Source organism: Taudactylus pleione, unplaced genomic scaffold (assembly GCF_031769625.1).
Source record: "Taudactylus pleione unplaced genomic scaffold, aTauple2 ptg000005l, whole genome shotgun sequence".
Lineage (NCBI taxonomy): Eukaryota > Metazoa > Chordata > Amphibia > Anura > Myobatrachidae > Taudactylus > Taudactylus pleione.
This window is the reverse complement of record NW_028284408.1, coordinates 25197899-25219455: the sequence shown is the minus strand read 5'-3', so window position 1 is coordinate 25219455 and position 21557 is coordinate 25197899. Positions and strand designations below refer to the sequence as shown.

The window sequence follows — 21557 nt, the reverse complement described above, 5'->3', positions numbered from 1 at the left end:
CCTACAGTACCTCCTAAACTGTCTTTACCCACAAGAACATAGTGTAAGCATCGTTACACTAACACACCTAGTATGGTGGAGTGCTTATTAGCTAAAGAAGCAGAATCACAGGAAGCATAGCGTAAGACTCTCTGCTGCTCAAGTTGTACATAGAAATATCATATATTTAACACTGGATTCCAAACCAGTGACCCCTGACATTAAAACAGTGGCTACCAACGAAAGGGATATTGAAAACAAACAATAATTGAACCGCAGGAACCTGCCCACCTAGTTTGTACTTAATACCCGCCAATTATTCCAACCATGCCTGACCCTTCCTAACCAGTTGGAGGGTGGCCCTCAGGCCTGCAGAAATAGTAGCTGTAACTGAAGTCTGATGTAATTTAACCCATTAAAGCTCTGAGGGTGGATTAGAACCCAGAAGTTTTATGTCTTGATTGGAAACCTACATGGGGCTACTACATTAGACTTCTCTTGCAGAACTAGCTCTGTTCAGTCTGCGACAAGTCAATTCTATTGAGTTCCGGAGTATACAATGTTAGAGATTTTCTCTTCGAAGAATGGATATAATACAAATATGGATATCATTATGTTGTCCTGAGGAAGGGGATACATTCCCCTCGTACATGAAAATATATATGTATCTATGGGGCCAATTATTAAAAATTGCAGTAAATGAGCTCTTAAGCTGCATACACACACAACGATTTTGTTACCAACGATTTTATGAACGATTTTCTGTCAGTTTTTTTAAAGTGTAATGAACGATTTTTTTGAACTACAAACGATTTTTGCATATTCCCTTAATGAAAATCATTCAGTTGGTCAGACTGACTGAACTACAAACGTGAACGCGCATGAATGATGATCGTTCATCGTTTTAACTCAGAAAGTGAACGATTTTTACAACGATTGAACGATATCGTTAACAATAATCGTTAAAGAAAACGTTCTGTGTGTATGCACCTATATATTGCACTTGGACAAACCATGTTGCGCTGCAGGGAGAACAAATGAAAATCAGATTTTGTGCTTGCAGGTGAAATACTGGCTGTTATTGCATGTAACACACAAATACTGGTCAGCTTTATTATAACACTACAATTTAGAGTACAGTTAAAACATATCCCACATCCAACTCTGATTTTTTTCCTCACATTTAATTTCCCCCACTCCTTAAGAGTTATGTGGGGTACACACTTGAATGGCAAAGCATATTTGTGCATACATACCATTTGGTTACACGATATGCCTGGTCAGAGAAACTCATTGCAATGCCTGCCAAGTTTTGATGTCATTTGCAAAGGTTTCTGCGCCCAACATATCATACGGTGGTTTGGTCGTCTGTACGCTCATAAGATGTGAGCGATATTATACAGTATATATATATAAATATATATATATCTGTTGTGCAGCTTAGCCGATGCGATATATTGGTAAAAGATGTTGTTCACAGATGTATTGTGTGTATACACTTGCAGATGGTCTGGGCAATATATTGTTCATCGGCTGCATGAACGAAATATCGTCTAGTGCAGTGGTTCCCAAACTGTGTGCCTAGTCACCCTGGGGTGCCTCGGGACACTTGCAGGGGTGCCTCAGGTTGGTGGTCTAGCACAAAATAATATTATTTATGGTTAATGTAATGTAAATATGTGGACAAAGAGAAGCGCAAACCTGTCCACCACCACATAACTGATCCTAAAGATGACAGGTAAGCACAATTTACTTTACTACATTTATTTCTGATAACAAACTTTTAGCTTAGGGGTGCCGTGAAAAAAATGCTGATACTCTAGGGCGTCGTGATTCAAAAAAGTTTGGGAACCACTGGTCTAGTGTGTTCCCAGCATAACACAGTTTTGCCAGTGAGCAAAACTGGACCTTCTAACGGAATTCACTCCTAAATCTAAACGAGGGTCCTTGTGAGGTGTCTATAGTGTACTGGTGACTGTCTAAATGTAATTATATTTTGAACTGCAAATGAAACCATGTGAAAACATGATACAATCTATTTGACAAATGTAGGTTTAATTTTTTTGTTTTATTTGCTAGTATTCAAGTATTCTCTAGAGAGAGACATACTATATCTGGGATCTATGCAGTTAACCTTCTTCTGCCTCACAGATATTTTGTGAGGTAAAACGTACACAGTACTAAGAAATAGAACTTTCCCTTCAAATGGAGACATGACAAGTCACATGACAGAGTGGCTGATGGAGCATTAGTGTGGTCACAGGGTATGGCTGACTACGTGAGCAGCTTCGATGATGTTATGGACAGGACGCTGCACCCTCTTGTCAGTGACCGGAACCTGTGGCGGAGCTTTTTGAGGCAAGTTGCTGCGGTTGTTGAGAATTAGCAGTGAGTTCTGCTGGGTGAGGACCTCATCGCTGACAGAGATGCCGTCCAGGTACTGCTTCAACAGAATGCGGAGCTTCTGGTTATCTTGGGACAGGATGGCTTTCTCATGCTCCAATGCCCAGCGTTCAAGCAGAACTTTATTGTACCGCTTCCAAAACTGATCCAGTGCTGTGTAGTCCTGCATTAACTGAAAGGGAGGAATCAAAGAAATTCAGCAAAGGATCTACTAGTGCTATACACAACTAAGCAGAGACTGAGGACTTGTTCACACGTGGGTGCTGAAGATGTGCTGCATGCTCACGGCTCTTCAGCACAGGTGTGACCAAGAACTTAGTGATGTGACATACAGATGCAAGTATGAATGGTTCACATCATACAACATAAATGTAAATACTGTATTGTGGGTGCGATTGCCACCCTGCTCACCAGTGCCAACTGCTCAGAAGGCCTCTCCATGCTAGCTCTCTCTGCCTCCTCTCTCTCTGCATCACTGAGGGAAGATGGGTAGAAGGGCAGCACTTTCTCTTCCTCGGTCTCCAGCCTGCGGCACATCTCCGCCACATGGAGTATATGCTCACCCTGCACACAGGACAAAGTCCAACATTTTATTTTATGATAAAACAAAGTGAAATAGTTCAACAATTTCCCCATTTGTTCCAGAGATTCTATTTAATTTGCATTTTTACCTGTCTCTCGTTCATTGTTACATTAATTCCACTGCAATGTCAGAGGCATTGTATGCAAATGAAAGGCAGGGCACTCAATGGTTTCAAAGAGAAATGGCCTCCTCCATTTGTATCTGTGTAACTATCAAACACTTTCTTTTACATGGGAATGTTGGATACACCCAAATCACATTATGTATGAATCTCATCCTAGGCCAGTAGAAGCCTTTCCTTACACACTGTACACCCTAATCACATTATGTATGGGATCTCATCCTAGGATGCGTCTGGCCAGTAGGAGCCTTTCCTTACACACTGTACACACTAATCAAATTATGTATGGGTTCTCATCCTAGGCTGCGTCTGGCCAATAGAAGCCTTTCCTTATACACTGTACACCCTAATCACATTATGTATGGGATCTCATCCTAGGATGCGTCTGGCCAGTAGGAGCCCTTCCTTACAAACTGTACACCCTAATCATATTATGTATGGGATCTCATCCTAGGGTGCGTCTGGCCAGTAGAAGCCTTTCCTTATACACTGTACACCCTAATCACATTATGTATGGATCTCATCCTAGGATGCGTCTGGCCAGTAGAAGCCTTTCCTTACAAACTGAACACCCTAATCATATTATGTATGGGATCTCATCCTAGGGTGCGTCTGGCCAGTAGGAGCCTTTCCTTGCACACACTGTACACCCTAATCACATTATGTATGGATCTCATCCTAGGATGCGTCTGGCCAATAGAAACCTTTACTTACACACACTGTACACCCTAATCACAATATGTATGGATCTCATCCTACGATGCGTCTGGCCAGTAGAAGCCTTTCCTTACTCACACTGTACACCCTAAATCACATTATGAATCTGATCCTAGGATGCGTCTGGCCAGTAGGAGCCTTTCCTTACACGCACTGTACACCCTAATCACATTATGTATGGATCTCATCCTAGGATGCATCTGGCCAGTAGGAGCCTTTCCTTACACACACTGTACACCCTACTCACATTATGTATGGATCTCATCCTAGGATGCGTGTGGAAAATAGAAACCTTTCCTTACACACACTGTACACCCTAATCACATTATGTATGAGATCTCATCCTAGGATGCGTCTGGCCATTAGGAGCCTTTCCTTACACACTGTACACCCTACTCACATTATGTATGGATCTCATCCTAGGATGCGTCTGGCCAATAGAAACCTTTCCTTACACACACTGTACACCCTAATCACATTATGTATGGATCTCAACCTAGAATGCATCTGGCCAGTAGAAGCCTTTCCTTACTCACACTGTACACCTTAAATCACATTATGAATCTGTTCCTAGGATGCGTTTGGCCAGTAGGAGCATTTCCTTACACACACTGTACACCCTAATCACATTATGTATGGGATCTGATCCTAGGATGCATCTGGCCAGTAAGAGCCTTTCCTTACACACACTGTACACCCTAATCACATTATGTATGGGATCTGATCTGACTCTCATTGGCTGGCTGCTATAACAAACACACAGCCACCGCTCTCACTGCGGTCTGCTCTACACTTTTGTGGCCGGGGGACTAGCGGAGGTAGTCCACCCCTTGGCTGCTGGTGACAGTCCCGGACGGCGCCCCCCCCTTTGGTCGGCGCTCCTGGCGAGTGCCATCCTGGCCAATGGGTAAGTATACACACAGCCCGTGGTTGGGGGGGTTAGGTATAGCGAGCCCTGGTAGGACTTAGGGTTAGGTACCCCACCGGGGAAGGTTAGGGTTAGGCTAGGGGAAGGGGGGGTTAGGGTTAGGGGTACTTGTGTACTTTACAAACTCATTGCAGACTTGTGTAGTTTACGGACTCATTCCAGAGAGAACCCAAGTGTCCTACACTGGTTATTATTATCAATCACAGTAATGTCTAAATCCCCTTCACGCAGAGGACCCTGTCATCATCAGCCAGTGTCCAGCATCATTCCCTACCATCCAAGTGGGCATAGAGGGAGAATATAACTTTGTGGCGAGCGTAGCGGGCCCCCGAAGCCCGAAGCGTGGCGAGCGCAGTGAGCCCGCGAGGCGACAACTTTTTTCTTTAGGTGGGGACAACTTTCGGTACTTGTGTACGTAAAGTACACAAGTACCATTTAAAACATTCATTGGGTTCTCTCTGCAATGAGTCCGTAAAGTACACAAGTACCGGGTTAGGCACTAGGGGGAGGATAGGGTTAGGCACCCCCCCAGGAGGGTTAGGGTATTTACCTCGAGGTGTTGGGATTTCGACCCACCGGGCTGCTGTTGTCGGTATTGATCAGGCGACTAAATAGCTGCCGGCATTACATACCGATTCTGTCTGGCCAGTAGGAGCCTTTCCTTACACACTGTACACCCTAATCAAATTATGTATGGGTTCTCATCCTAGGGTGCGTCTGGCCAGTAGAAGCCTTTCCTTATACACTGTACACCCTAATCACATTATGTATGGATCTCATCCTAGGATGCGTCAAGCCAGTAGGAGCTTTTCGTTAAACACTGTACAACCTAATCACATTATGTATGGTATCTTCCAGCTCCTGGTGGACAAATGGGGTATAACAGATGTGGATCTCATGGCCTCAAGACACAACCACAAACTTCCAGTGATGGAGCCAGGACAAGGGACCCCAACACGGCCTTTGTGGATGCAGTATCTGTGTAGTGGACCTTCCATTTGGTGTATCTCTTCCCACCAATATCCCTGCTACCTCGAGTTCTTCGAAAATTTAAGCAGGAAGGGGGCTCAGGTCTTACTGATAGCTCCGACTTGGCCCAGATGCCATTGGTACTCCGATCCTCAAAGTCTCTCCATAGACGTTCCTCTTCAACTTCCTCTACGAGAAGACCTATGGTCTCAGGGTCCATGTCTACATCTGGACCTAGCCAGTCTGTCTTTAATGGCTTGGCTCTTAACGGCTAAGGGATTTTCCAGCCCTGTGTTCCAGACCATGTTCAGAGCACGTTAACCGGCCTCAGCCAGAATTTATCACCGATTGTGGCATACATATTTCCAATGGTGTGCTCCGAGAAACTCTGACCCTCAAGTTTTTAAGGTTTCTAGAATACTTGCCTTTCTTCAGGCTGGAGTGGATGGATCTAGGAGTCCGCCTAGCATCTCTGAAAGTGCATGTCTCTGCTTTGTCCATCTGGTTCCAGCGCAGAATTGCTCCTCTACCGGATGTTCACACCTTCCTGCAAGGTGTTCTACGTATACAACCTACCTTTGTCCCTCCTGTGGCTCCATGGGATTTGTCAGTGGCACTCCTCGCACTTCAGGAACCTCCATTCGAACCCCTGGAATCAGTGGATGTCAAGACTCTGTTTCTTCTGGCTATAGCATCTGCCCGTAGCCGCTTTCATGTCGCTCCCCCTTTTTAATCTTTCATCAGGAGAGGGCTGTTCTTAGAATGCGCCCGGGCTTCCTTCCCAAGGTGGTTTCTCGCTTCCACGTAAATTAGGAAATTGTGGTTCCGGACTTTCAATCACAAGACCTCTCGGCAGGTGAGGCCTCTTTGGATGTGGTCCGTGCTCTGAAGATATACATGGACCGTACTACTTCCATCAGGAAATCGGAATCCCTCTTTGTCCTATATGGATTCCACAAGAAGGGATGGGCGGCTAACAAACAGACTCTGGCCAGATGGATGCGTATGACTATCTCACAGGCTTACACGCAGACTGGCCTTCCTGTGCCAGCTACAGTATCTGCTCATTCTACTCGATCTGTGGGTCCCTCGTGGGCAGCCCGGCGTTGGCTCCTCTGCTGAACAATAACTGTATGCAAGGCGGCCACGTGGTCTTCTGTCCACGCCTTTCCTTACACACTGTACACGCTATTCACATTATGTATGGGATCTGATCCTAGGATGCGTCTGTTCAGTAGGAGCCTTTACACACACTGTACATCCTAATCACATTATGTATGCGATCTGATCCTAGGATGCGTCTGGCCAGTAGGAGCCTTTACACACACTGTACATCCTAATCACATTATATATGGATCTGATCCTAAGATGCTTTTGGCCAGTAGGAGCCCTTCCTTATACACTGTACACCCTAATCACATTATGTATGGAGCTCATCCTAGGATGCGTCTGGCTAGTAGGAGCCTTTCCATAAACACTGTACACCCTAATCACATTATGTATGGAGCTCATCCTAGGATGCGATTGGACAGTATAAGTATTTCCTTACACATTGTACACCCTAATCACATTATGTATGGGATCTGATCCTAGGATGCGTATGGCCAGTAGGAGCCTTTACACGCACTGTACACCCTAATCACATTATGTATGGGATCTGATCCTAGGATGCGTCTGGTCAGTAGGAGCCTTTACACACACTGTATACCCTAATCAAATTATGTATGGGATCTGATCCTAGGATGCGTCAGGCCAGTAGGAGCCTTTCCATACACACTGTACACCCTATTCACATTATGTATGGATCTCATCCTAGGATGGGTCTGGCCAGTAGGAGCCTTTCCTTATACACTGTACACCCTAATCACATTATGTATGGATCTCATCCTAGGATGGGTCTGGCCAGTAGGAGCCTTTCCTTATACACTGTACACCCTAATCACATTATGTATGGAGCTCATCCTAGGATGCGTCTGGCTAGTAGGAGCCTTTCCATACACACTGTACACCCTAATCACATTATGTATGAGATCTCATCCTAGGGTGCGTCTGGCCAGTAGGAGCCTTTCCTTACACACTGTACACCCTAATCACATTATGTATGAGATCTCAACCTAGGATGCGTCTGGCCAGTAGGAGCCTTTCCTTACACACTGTACACCCTAATCACATTATGTATGAGATCTCAACCTAGGATGCGTCTGGCCAGTAGGAGCCTTTCCTTACACACTGTACACCCTAATCACATTATGTACGGGATCTCATCCTAGGGTGCGTCTGGCCAGTAGGAGCCTTTCCTTACACACTGTACACCCTAATCACATTATGTATGAGATCTCATCCTAGGGTGCGTCTGGCCAGTAGGAGCCTTTCCTTACACACTGTACACCCTAATCACATTATGTATGAGATCTCATCCTAGGATGCGTCTGGCCAGTAGGAGCCTTTACACACACACTGGATACCACAAACTCCTCAGATAAACGTATGTTGGATGACAATATTACTGAATAAATAATTCAGTGGTCATTAACAACACTATGAATACATTTCTTTAACGATTTTCAACCAGATACAAAACAAATGTTGCTGGCACTGAGAAGCTTGACTAGATGTTTTTCACAAGAAAACATAGGAACGAATGAAATTACCTGCAGCCGGCAGTTCATTTAGCAGGGTTAACCCTGCGCGTTATTTCCCATTGGTGGATTTTTCCTCGCAGCTTCAGGAGTTGCAAGGAAAAGTCAGCGAGGAAAAGGCACCATCGGGGGTTTAAGCGCAGGGAAACCCATTGATTTGGCAGTTTACGCGGAATCAGTGAGTTTCCAGGTGTTAGCCCCTGATTTACCACACAAGGAAAATGCTATTTAACTGAAAAGCATTTCCCGGCACGGCGTGGGTAATAAGCCCCGGGGCTAATTGAATTCCCCCCATAATGTTCACAATGTTACATGATAATAAAGACAACCTGTAGATTATATTTTGTATAAGTGAGTCCTGATGTCAGAACCGAGCAATTAAACATTCATCAGCTCATGTGTCTCTAGCAATACTGTGTAATACTTAGCAAGACTGCGAAACCATCAGTAACATCCAGTACAATTGCAGCCTCACATACACTTGCACAAGGTCTGACCTTACTCAGGGATTGCTAACCTCATCGCACGCAGTGAGTACTCAGGCTGCGTATGGCATCACAGTGGCTAATTTATGCACGCCCCTGCAACGTCGTTCAAACGCACTGACATGCCTGCATTTCTTCAACCCCCTCCCCCCCGTCACCATCCCCAAACGGTGCTTCCTGTCAATCACTCTGTGATGGGTATGCGTAGTCACTGCGATGGCTGGTTCGCGCATGAGCACTGCGATGCATACGCATGTGCAGTACGCAACAATCGGTCTGTTTACGCTTTAGCAGTTGCGATCCTTGCTGAATCAGGCCCACTGTCCTGCCCATTTCGCTAGGAAGCAGAACAGATCTGGGAGGGTGAACTACTCTTATGGGACTCCATAGGACTCTCCAAAAATGTGCGAGTCCCCTGGATGTTCCACAAAGTAGGCAAGTATGGAACTTTTCATTGAAGCTTCTTCAGTACTCAATCACTTTTGTTTTGGAATATTACTATTATATGTATGAATTTGGTTGTACATGTACCTGGTCTATAACCCTCTTTAGTTCCTTGAGCGTAGCATTGCTCTGCAGAGTCAGAGTGGTAAGGTTACTGTGATCCACAGCTCTGGCTTGGTTCATCTGAGATTTCAGTTTCTGAAACTGCTTGTGCACCACTTCCTTATTCTCTCGCAGCTGCAGGTTCTGCTTCTCGCTGTCCCGAGCATGAACTGCAATCTTATTCCTCAGGACTGCTATCGATTCCTGATGAAAAAAGTACAATACATTTGTAGCAGGGGTTTAAGGCAGGGGCACTGTCTGTTTCATTTGTACTAAGACAACAATTTCTGATGGCAGCACTGGAGACTAATCAAGCCTCAAGTCTAAAGGGGCCTATCCACTAGGCGGCCTGAAAGTCTAGCGTTCAGACCTTCAGGTCGCCGAGGTGCGGCGCCCGCACTGAGCGGCGTTCACTGAACGTTATTCAGTGCAGGAGCCCAAACTCCTATCTTTGAACATGCCGAACCTGACGAGTGTCGTCAGGTTGACGGGCATGTTCAGTAGATAGTTGGGGCCGGCAAGGACCCAGCGTGCACGCGCATCGCTGATCCTTGCCGGCTATCCATTACACGACTTTGTGAACAATGCAACCAAAACCTCCAGGTTTTGGTCGGATTGTTCACAAAGTCGTGTAATGGATAGGCCCCTTAAGGTTGATCAAATTCCTGTCACCAGGTAGACTAAACAAATTTGTGGGTGACATTCCCACCAGCAGTGTACCTTAGTCCCATTAGGACTGGTTCCTGGTACTTAGCCTTTTTAGACACAAGATTTAACAACGTGAACAGCAATCACTACTTCCATGGCCAGGGCTGCACTAAAACTCACACTGACTATACGAGCATGAGCCACAATAATAGTAATAGAAGTACACAGAGATGTATGTAAGCACCAAGTCAGAAATTTACTAAAATGGGAGTTCTATTAAGAAGTGATGTTGCCCATAGCAACCAATCAGATTCTACTTCTCATTTATCTAGCACCTTTTAGAAGAGAATACCTGGAATCTGATTGGTTGCTATGAGCAACATAATTTCTTAATAGAACTCCCATCTTAGTAAATTTACCCCCTAATGTCAGGAATTCCTCCTAATAATTCCCAGCTGGGGCAGTGGTGGTGGGGACATATTCAGTGGACATATGGGGTAAATGTAATCGCCTGTGGACTGCAGGCATTGGTGAGTTCCGTGCAAGACTGCCTGATGTTTTATATGAGCAGTCATTTAGACGGCAAAACCAGGTTGATTTCGCCTTTTAAATGACTGCTCCTTTAAAACATCAGGCAGTTTTGCACGGAACTCACCAATGCCTGCAGTCCACAGGCGATTACATTTACCCCATTGCCTGTAATTCTTGGTGTGTACAGCATTGTATGCAGTACTTTCTGTGTAGCCACATGTTGGCATGTACTGTTTATTTTCCCTTTTGTACAGGTGGGAGTAAAACTTTTTGGTGAAGTATTTTTTATTAATTTTTATTCTGAGTTAAAAGGGCTGACATACTGTTTTTCTGTCGGGAGGGCACATGTTGGTGTAATGCTTCTAGGTGGGGGCACATGCTAGTGTAATGCTTGTTGGTGGGGGGCACATGCTGGTGTTTTGCTTCTTGGTGGGGGCCATGCTGGTGTAATGCTTGCTGGTGGTGGCACATGTTAGTGTAATGCTTGCTGGTGTAATGCTTGCTGGTGGTGGCACATGCTGGTGTAATGCTTGCTGGTGGCGGCACATGCAGGTGTAATGCTTGCTGGTGGCGGCACATGCAGGTGTAATGCTTGCTGGTGGCGGCACATGCTGGTGTAATGCTTGCTGGTGGCGGCACATGCTGGTGTAATGCTTGCTGGTGGCGGCACATGCTGGTGTAATGCCTGCTGGTGGCAGCACATGCTGGTGTAATGCTTGCTGGTGGCAGCACATGCTGGTGTAATGCTTGCTGTTGGGGGTACAGGGTGATGTACTGTTTTGTCTTTTTTTCTGGGAGCCCAGGCTGCTTGTGTGTGCTCCTATTTCCTCCCATCATCCAAAGAAAACTGGTAGAATAATTAATTGATTAAATTGGTCCAGGTGTGTGTTCTTCTCAATAGCAGGGATTGGATTGGAGCAGGTACTCAAAGTGTTGCAAAATATACTATGCGCTATTGACACAATGTAATGTTTTCTATACAGTAACTATAGAATTAGGTGATACATATACTGTACAGCTTGTAAAGCTTTACTTTGTAGCTTTACGTTTAAAAGTAATAAGAATATTATGTTGCCGATTAGGTTACCTGAATCTTCTGAAGCTTTTTCATTTGGTAAGCAATTTCCTCAGCACTTTTCTCATCTTTTGCTTTTAAGGTTTCAAAGGCAATCTTACGGTCCTCTGTGGAGCTTGTGTAAGTTTTCAGGGCTTGCTGAAACTGTTTCCACAGATCCTCAACGGTGCCTTCCAGAACCACTCGTAGCGAATGTTTCTCCTCCAAGCTCTGCCAGACAAAGGACCATTATTACTCATAGAGCATACGGCAGTCCTTACCTGCACCAGTGTTTTTCTATGGCTTTCCAATGAACAGGTCAACATGGCAGATCCCATAGCTCAGATTGAATCTACAAAATTACCTTGAACTAGGGCAATTACCTTGTTTTTTATATCATCTCTCATACTCTGGAATTCCTGTTTAGCTTCATTCTCACTCTCAGAAGTATTCTGTTCCATAGCCAGCATCACCTTCTGTAGATACAACATCTCTTTCTCCTTCTGCTCAATGATCAACTTTCTGAGTAAGAAATTACATTGAATAGTATTCATCGATGCATGCTGAGCTATGTACAGATATATATATATCTCAATTCAGTCAGCCACAATCTAACACTTTCATTAAACCCTCTTTCTGTTTTTACTTCGCAATCGCAATTTCTTTATATAGATGTCAATAAAAAAAAGACTCTGCAGATATCAGGACAGCCAGGAACCCTTCTCAAAATGCAGTCCCTACCAGGTGATGTTCATTCACCTGTTACAATAGACTGATTTAGCATAGAATACAGCAATCTGCCCATGTCTGGCCAGATCTTACCATCAGAAGGACCAATATTTTGTTCTTTACAAAATTCCTTTAAAAATGCCATTTTATTTAGTTTTTAAGTATTAGTAAATGTGTGATTGAGCCCCAGAAACACAATATCAATGTTGATCCATTTTAAATAGATCAAAATTGATTAAAATCAGCCTTTAGTAAATACACACCCAAGTGCGTATTTTATAATTAAGCCATTTCCCCACTAGGTGTCAGCATAGAACCATAACAAGGAGACATCACTTCATCTTCATGTTCATTTTACCTGCAGGAATTACCCATTTGCTTTATCAATAAATAACTTTGAAGCACGTGAATTTTATAAGCTGGTGCATCATATAAACACAACTCAATCTATAAGGCCAAAATATGAGCTGATTCGGCATATTCCGGGTCCCTTTACTAGGTTAATATCATGTAGAGGCTGTGGAGAAGTATTTATGTTATGTGTGGACATATGGGGGGGGTAAGTGAGGGCTCCTAGGAATATAAAAGCACTCTATTAAATGTAGGTAGTGTTAACTTAATATGTGGTGGGGGCTTAGTAATGCAATGTAATGTCAACATTACATGTAGAGTTCTGTGGCGGAAACTTGAACAATAAAATATTAATTTAAAAATGGGGCTGGTGGTTAAGGTCATTAATGTAACCTTGAGCTGATTTATGGGAAGGAGGACTTATTGTTAAACACATGTGCTGCTGGCCTATTAAATGTACCAATTTAATTTTAGGGCTGGCTAAGGTAAGAGAAGCCTAATGATTACATGGGTGCTAATGATTTAATGTGGGGCTACATTGACAGCATCCAAACCAGCAGCACTCCTGCATGGCCCCGCCTCCTGCTGCATGGCCCCGCCCCATGCTGACTTTACCCTGTCTGAAGACAACTTGACCCCAACTTGTTTTAAAACAAATAAAACATTCAAACACATGAGCATCTCCACAGTTCAGGTGGCTTCATATGCCATGCCAATCCCAAATTCCTGATGTGAGTCCTGCAGAGGTTATCAAGGTTTAAATTTACAATGCATCCATATTTATGCAGTGTAGTGAAAGTGCATGGCAGCCCCTCTTTGGGCAATCAGTGTGAGAGCTGGTCTGGCCAGAGGTATTACAGGATTTTCACTAGAGAAAAGCAGTTTGGTTCTATCCAGTTCTTGTCGCCAAATTAGCGCAAGTTCGGATTTATCATATTGGCAATCCAAAACCTTGTCAGAGCCAGAAAGCCAAGTAGATACCGCTTTTAGATTCAAACGTAACTGAGTAGAACTGAACCTCTTATCCCTAATATTCACAACCATGCACAATGGACTGTGGACCACACTATCATGAAAAAAGAAGAGATATGGTAAGAACTTACTTTTGTTAGCTCTCTTTTTACGAAGTCCATAGGGTCCACAAGATACCTTGGGGCATAGGCGATGATGGGAGTCATCAGGCACTACATGTCTTCCCAGGATGCACCGGGGCCAGCTTCTATACCCCGCCCCCAGGCCAAGGCACCTCAGTTATGTAACAAGCCATAGGCCGGAGGAGGAAAAAAAAGAGAGAGAAGAAAGTCTGGAACACTCAAGAATCACATTCTCACACAGAAGGAAACGGAAAACCGGTGACCAGAGCGAAGCCCATCTGAAGCACAGATGCGACAGGGTGGGAGTCCTGTGGACCCTATGGACTTCGTAGAAAGAGAGATAACAAAGGTAAGTTCTTACCACATCTCTTCTTTTCTACATCCGGGTCCAGAGGGATCCACAGGATACCTTGGGGATGTCCCAAGGCAGACCCTTTAAGGGTGGGGACGCTCCTGTGCAGAAAGGAGAATCCGCCGCCCAAAGGAAGCATCCTGAGAGGCGAAGGTATCAAAAACATAATACCTCACAAAAGGTATGGACAGAAGACCATGTGGCCGCCTTGCAAAGCTGAACAGCCGAGGCGCCACAGCGAGCTGCCCACAAAGGACCCACAGATTGTCATGCGAATCCCCTAGCCAAAGTTTGCTTACTGGCTGGCCATCCCTTCTTGTGGAATCCATAAAGTACAAACAAGAAGTCTGACTTCCGAAGGGAACTGGTACGGTCCGCATAAATCCTGAGAGCACGTACCACATCCAATGAAGCCTCACCTGCCGAGAGGTCTGGAGAATTAATGGCCGGTACTATAATTTCCTCATTAATGTGGTAACTAAACACACCCTTAGGAAGGATCCCAGGGCGACTCCGAAGCACTGCCCTGTCCTGGTGAAAAATCAGATACGGAGGGCGACAAGAAAGAGTCCCCAAGTCTGACACCCTTCTGGCGGAAGCAATATCCAGAAGAAATACAGTCTTAGCCATAAGCCATTTGAAATCCACTGAGCTCAGGGGTTCAAATGGAGGTCCTTGGAGAGCCCTCAGGACCACAGCCAAATCCCAAGGAGCCACTGGAGGGACAAAGGGAGGCTGAATGCGAACGACACCTTGCATAAAAGTGCGGATATCAGAGAGAGGAGCAATCCTATGCTGGAACCACACCGATAGGGCAGAGACATGCACCTTCAATGAGGCAAGGCGGAGACCGTGATCTAAACCCGCCTGCTGGAAAGCCAAAATTCTGGATATCCTAAACACTTGAGGATCGTAACCTCTGGGACGATACCAATCAAAGTAGGTATGCCACACCCTGTGGTAAATCCTGGCAGAAAAAGGTTGCTGAGCTCTGAGCATGGTGTTAACCACAGAGCTAGAAAAACCCTTTGGCCTTAGGAGGGATGTCTCAAGAGCCACGCCGTCAAAGACAGACGACCCAGGTCCGGGTAAAGGCAAGGACCCTGAGACAACAGGTCCGGACGTTGAGGCAACATCAACAGGAGTGTCGATGGAGAGACTCTGAAGATTGGAGTACCAGTGACATCTGGGCCAAGCTGGAGCCACCAGCAGGACCATGCCTCCTTCTTGCTTGAACTTCCAAAGTCCAAAGAAGGAAGACTGGAGGAAACAGGTACACAAACTGGAAGGTCCACTTGACCGACAGAGCGTCCACTAGGAGAGCCTCGGCATCTCTTGTTCTGGACTTGTACACTGGCAGTTTGTGATTGTGTCGGGAGGCCATGAGGTCTACCTCTGGAAGGCCCCACTTGTCCACGAGGAGCTGAAACACTTTTTGGTGAAGAGACCATTCCCCTGGATGCACGTCATGACAGCTGAGGAAATCTGCTTCCGAATTCAGTATTCCTGGTATGAACACTGCCGATATGGCTGGGAGATGGCCTTCCGCCCAAGTCAGAATGCATGACACCTCTGTCATTGCTGCCTGACTTCGCGTTCCACCTTGACGGTTGATGTAATCCACCGTTGTGGCGTTGTCTGACTGAACCAGCATGGGCTTTCTGCGAAGAATTAGTCTGGCTTGTTGCAAGGCCCTGAAGACTGCACGAAGTTCCAATATATTTATATGTAGGGCAGACTCTTCTGCTGTCCACCTTCCCTGAAAGAAGTGTGGACCTGTCACTGCGCCCCAACCCCGGAGACAGGCGTCCGTTGTCAGGAGGACCTAGTCCAGAATCCAAAAGGGGCGCCCCTTGGTGAGATGACCAGTCTGAAGCCACCAAGCAAGAGACGGATGCACCTCCAGAGAGAGCACCATCGTTTGTGCTTTTATCCGATGGGGTAATCCGTCCCACCTGGAGAGGATCAAGCTCTGCAGAGGCCGGGAGTGAAACTGGGCATACTCCACTATGTCGAACGTCGAAACCATGGAGCCCAGTAACTGCATTGCTGAGTAAATTTACACTCGGTGACTGTGTAGGCACTTGCATACCCACGTCTCCAAATTGGAGATCTTGTCTGTCGTCAGAAAGATCCTCTGTTGTTAAGAATCCAGTAGAGCCCAGAGATGGAGCATCCTCTGGGAAGGAGTTAGGGAGGACTTCTTCCAGTTGATCAGCCAGCCGTGAGACTGCAGCACAGAGATCGTAAGCTGTAGATGGTGAAGAAGTACCTCTAGGAGATCCAGCTAGCAGCAGAAGGTCGTCCAAGTAGGGTAACAGGCGGACCCCCTGCAGCCGCAGATGGGCTGCCATTACCGCCATAATTTTGGGAAACACCCGAGGTGCAGTAGAAAGGCCAAAGGCAGGGCCTGAAACTGCAAATGCTGTTGTAGTACGGCAAACCTGAGAAAATGTTGGTGAGCCGAAGCAAACGGAATGTGTAGGTATGCATCCTGAATATCCAGAGACACCATAAAATCCCCAGGTTCCATAGCCAGTATAATTGAAAGTAGGGTTTCCATCTTGAACCGAGGCACCCTGAGGAATTTGTTCAGGGACTTGAGGTTGAGGATAGGCAGATATGAACCGTTCGGTTTTTGAATAATAACCCGTTCCCCTCTGGGGTAACGGGACAGGCACTATGACCCCTGCTTGGAGCATAGAACGTACCACTTCCTGGATTTGGATGGCCATGTCCTGGTTTGACTGGAGGCCTGTGCTGATGAAACGATGGGGTGGCCTTCTGTGAAAGGAGAGGACGTACCTGTGAGAGACCAGTTCCCTTACCCAAGTGTCTGTGGTGGTCTGACACCAGCAATGGGCGAACTGAAGAAGTTGGCCTCCCACCCTGGGGTCCCCCAAGGGGAGGCCCGTCCTGTCAGGCTGAGTGCTTATCAGACTTGGCAGCCGGACATCTGGTACTCCAAGCCTGCTTCTTGGGCTTGGTAACCTTTTTGGCGCCTGATGGCCTAGGGAAGGACTGAGCCTAAGGTTTTCCTGAGGGCGATAGGGCCGAAAGGACGAGGTCCCAGACCTCGAGAGAACAGGAGCCGAGGGGAGACCAGCAGATTTTGCAGCTGCAAAAAGTGTCCACAATTTTATCTAAATCTGGTCCAAACAAGACTTGTCTGTTGTAAGGTAAACACTCCAGTCCTTTGTTAGATTCAGCATCCGCTCTCCAAGAGCGCAACCATAGGTAATGACGCGCTGAAATAGCCGCAGCTGAAATCCTGGATGTTAAGAGGCTGATGTCTAAAAGCAGCCTCATTAATATAAGTAGCTGAATCCCTGAGATTGCCTACCAGCTCTACTTGCTCACTGGTAGCATCTGGGGGAAACAACGTCCTCCAGAGAATCCGTCCAGCGTTCCATGGCTCTGGCAACCCAGCAGATGTCCATGGCCAGCCTGGAGGCCCCTCCTAAAAGGGAATGCATGGACTTTATGCATACTTCCACTTTCCAGTCAGAGCTCAGAGGAGGCGGACACGAGTAAGGAGCGCTGTCACAGCCCGCCAGAGCGCAATGGAAAGGCGTTGTATGCAATGGGGAAGGAGCCAGCTGTAAGACAGGACATGGACGGCATGGGCAGAGTCGCACTCTTAATCAGGCGCGTCACATGTGAATCCACCTGAGGAGGAGTCTCCCATTTAGAGAAATAATACCCCGCAAACGGAGAAGCATGAGCCAGACGTCTTTGAGGCTGGAAGTGCTTCCAAATAAATGTCCAAGCCTCCTCCACATGATCCACTAGTTGATCAGACAGAGGAAATATGGCAGCGGTACCCTTAACATCCTTGAAAAAGGCATGTTTGGACTTAGTTGCCGGAGGTTCCTCATCCTCACTCACCATGGCTACACGTACCGCCAGTATTAGGCTGGAGACATATATTTCTGATTTAGGCTCTACATCCTGATGGGGGGGTTCAGAGTCAGACAAGTCATGAATCTCACCGTCGTCCGACCTCATGTCATAATCATCATCATAATGAGTAGACTGAGATGACAGTAGTGGTCTCTTGGCAGGCCGAAGCGGTGATTCACCCTGTAAAGTCTCTGTCAGGTTTTGCACCGTGGTAGACAGAGAATTTACCCAAATAGGCTCCTGAGAAACCTGAGGAGGTGCTGTCTGCTGACGGAGGCCTTGCGCCACCATCATCTGCCGGGGAAACCCCTGTTCGGGAGATGTGACCACTGCCTGCTGCGTGAACCCCAACTGGGGAAACGCAGGGGGAGCCGCCAAACGTCTCACAATGGTTTGTAATGCCTGAGCAAAACAAGCCCAGGGAGGTTCCTGAACAGAGGTAGAGACAGTAGGTGGACCTGAGAGGGCATAACATGTTGCACATAAGCCCTCGGTAATCACATCCCTTTCCCTATTCCTGCCTTCTATTTGGAGCAGAAAAGCAGGACAGGGGCAACACTGTATGTGACCCACCACACAGAAACAAAGGTTGCAACTGTGAGGTAAATTCCCACCCTGACAGCACTGGTACCGTGAGGGCTGGTGAGAAGAGGAAGCATAGGGAAAGTAAAATGGCTGACAGAGGAAAGAAAGTACAGCCAGACAGCGCTAGCATAAGTCACACACAATGCAGAAGAATTCCACCTGCACTAATGGCACTACCATCACCTACACAGACACAGAGTCTGGTAGGAATAGTGCTACATACGCTGACCTTCTTGAGAAGAGGTATGCAGGGGGACCCGGGTTCCACACCACTGATGAGAACAGCGCTAGTGCCAGAGAAAATGGCACCCGGAGAGCTCCGAGGAGGCGGACATGAGTAAGGAGCGCTGTCACAGCCCGCCAGAGCGCAATGGAAAGGCATTGTATGCAACGGGGGAGGAGCCAGCTGTAAGACAGGGAAGGCATCCTCCCCTGGCCTGCAACTAACCCCTGGAAAACTGGAGCGTTCCGAAAACTCCAGCCCGGACGTCCCTGGTGGTCTAGTGGAAGAGCAGGACTCAGTGCCTGGCTACACGTGCGGCCGTTCCCAGGGAGCCCCCAACCCTGGGGACAAAATGGTCTGTATCAGCGGGCACCCACCGCGCCCGCTGCTTACCTGAATCCCCCGTCGCACCCGGCCACAGTTCAGGGATCCTCCGGGGTCCCTGCTAGCCGAGATCCCCGGATCAGTACCGGCGTCTCGGCGCCGGCGGGGTAGCAGAGCGTCCATGCTGTCCACTACTGAAGACAGAAGAAAGCAAATCTTCTAGGGCTGTTTTTAACATATGTGAAGAATACATATGCAGTGTAAAGAATGCCTATGGTCTGTGAGGGACATATGTGAAGAATACGTATGCATTGTAGAGAATGCCTATGATGTGTAGGACATCTGTGAAGAATATGTAAGCATTGTAGAGAATGCCTATGATATGTAGGACATCTGTGAAGAATATGTATGCAGTGTAGAGAACGCCTATGATGTATGAGGGATATCTGTGAAGAATATAGGCATTTTCTACACTACATACATATTCTTCACAGATATCCCTCATACATTATAGGCATTTTCTACACTACATACATATTCTTCACAGATATCCCTCATACATCATAGGCGTTCTCTACACTGCATACATATTCTTCACAGATGTCCTACATATCATAGGCATTCTCTACAATGCTTACATATTCTTCACAGATATCCCTCATACATTATAGGCATTTTCTACACTACATACATAATGTATGAGGGATATCTGTGAAGAATATGTAAGCATTGTAGAGAATGCCTATGATATGTAGGACATCTGTGAAGAATATGTATGCAGTGTAGAGAACGCCTATGATGTATGAGGGATATCTGTGAAGAATATGTATGTAGTGTAGAAAATGCCTATAATGTATGAGGGATATCTGTGAAGAATATGTATGCATTGTAGAGAATGCCTATGATGTGTAGGACATCTGTGAAGAATATGTATGCAGTGTAGAGAACGCCTATGATGTATGAGGGATATCTGTGAAGAATATATATGCAGTGTAGAGAATGCCTACGATGTATGAGGGATATCTGTGAAGAATATATATGCAGTGTAGAGAATGCCTATGATGTATGAGGGATATCTGTGAAGAATATATATGCAGTGTAGAGAATGCCTATGATGTATGAGGGATATCTGAGAAGAATATGTATGTAGTGTAGAGAATGTCTATTATGTATGAGGGATATCTGTGAAGAATATCTATGTAGTGTAGAGAATGCCTATGATGTATGAGGGATATCTGAGAAGAATATGTATGTAGTGTAGAGAATGTCTATTATGTATGAGGGATATCTGAAGAATATGTATGTAGTGTAGAGAATGCCTATGATGTATGAGGGATATCTGAGAAGAATATGTATGTAGTGTAGAGAATGTCTATTATGTATGAGGGATATCTGAAGAATATGTATGCAGTGTAGAGAATGCCTATGATGTATGAGGGATATCTGTGAAGAATATGTATGCAGTGTAGAGAATGCCTATGATGTATGAGGGATATCTGAAGAATATGTATGCAGTGTCGAGAATGACTATGATGTATGAGGGATATCTGTGAAGAATATGTATGCAGTGTAGAGAATGCCTATGATGTATGAGGGATATCTGTGAAGAATATGTATGTAGTGTAGAGAATGCCTATGATGTATGAGGGATATCTGAGAAGAATATGTATGTAGTGTAGAGAATGTCTATTATGTATGAGGGATATCTGTGAAGAATATGTATGTAGTGTAGAGAATGCCTATGATGTATGAGGGATATCTGAGAAGAATATGTATGTAGTGTAGAGAATGTCTATTATGTATGAGGGATATCTGAAGAATATGTATGCAGTGTAGAGAATGCCTATGATGATTGAGGGATATCTGAGAAGAATATGTATGTAGTGTAGAGAATGTCTATTATGTATGAGGGATATCTGGGAAGAATATGTATGTAGTGTAGAGAATGCCTATGATGATTGAGGGATATCTGAGAAGAATATGTATGCAGTGTAGAGAATGCCTATGATGTATGAGGGATATCTGAGAAGAATATGTATGCAGTGTAGAGAATGCCTATGATGTATGAGGGATATCTGAGAAGAATGTGTATGCAGTGTAGAGAATGCCTATGATGTATGAGGGATATCTGAGAAGAATATGTATGCAGGGTAGAGAATGCCTATGATGTGTGGAGGACATCTGTGAAGAAAGTGTATGTGTTGTGAAGAACACATATGCAGATAGCAGAATGTCTTGTAAGAGAGATGTAGTTGGGTACCCAGGGCACAGAAGGCTGACGGGCAGAATGCTAGCGCCGGAATCCCGACATGAGTCAGAATCTCGGCTCCAGTATAACAACGGCTGCGATCCTGACTGTGAGTGTTAGGGTTAGTGGGAATCGGTATGTCATA

General features: G+C 45.7%; 1 protein-coding gene across 1 annotated transcript in view; it reads right to left on the bottom strand.

The window, feature by feature from the left end:
• Positions 1-1052: 1052 nt before the first annotated feature.
• Positions 1053-21557, bottom strand: part of DRC2 (dynein regulatory complex subunit 2) — a 43373-nt gene continuing 22868 nt past the window's right edge. Inside the window, exons 5-9 of the mRNA XM_088479174.1 lie at positions 11987-12125; positions 11637-11834; positions 9356-9574; positions 2794-2946; positions 1053-2554 (exon numbers count right to left, since the gene is read on the bottom strand). Of these exons, the coding sequence (XP_088335300.1) occupies positions 2237-2554; positions 2794-2946; positions 9356-9574; positions 11637-11834; positions 11987-12125 (1027 nt within the window). The 3' untranslated portion in view covers positions 1053-2236. The remainder of the gene's footprint in view (positions 2555-2793; positions 2947-9355; positions 9575-11636; positions 11835-11986; positions 12126-21557) is intronic.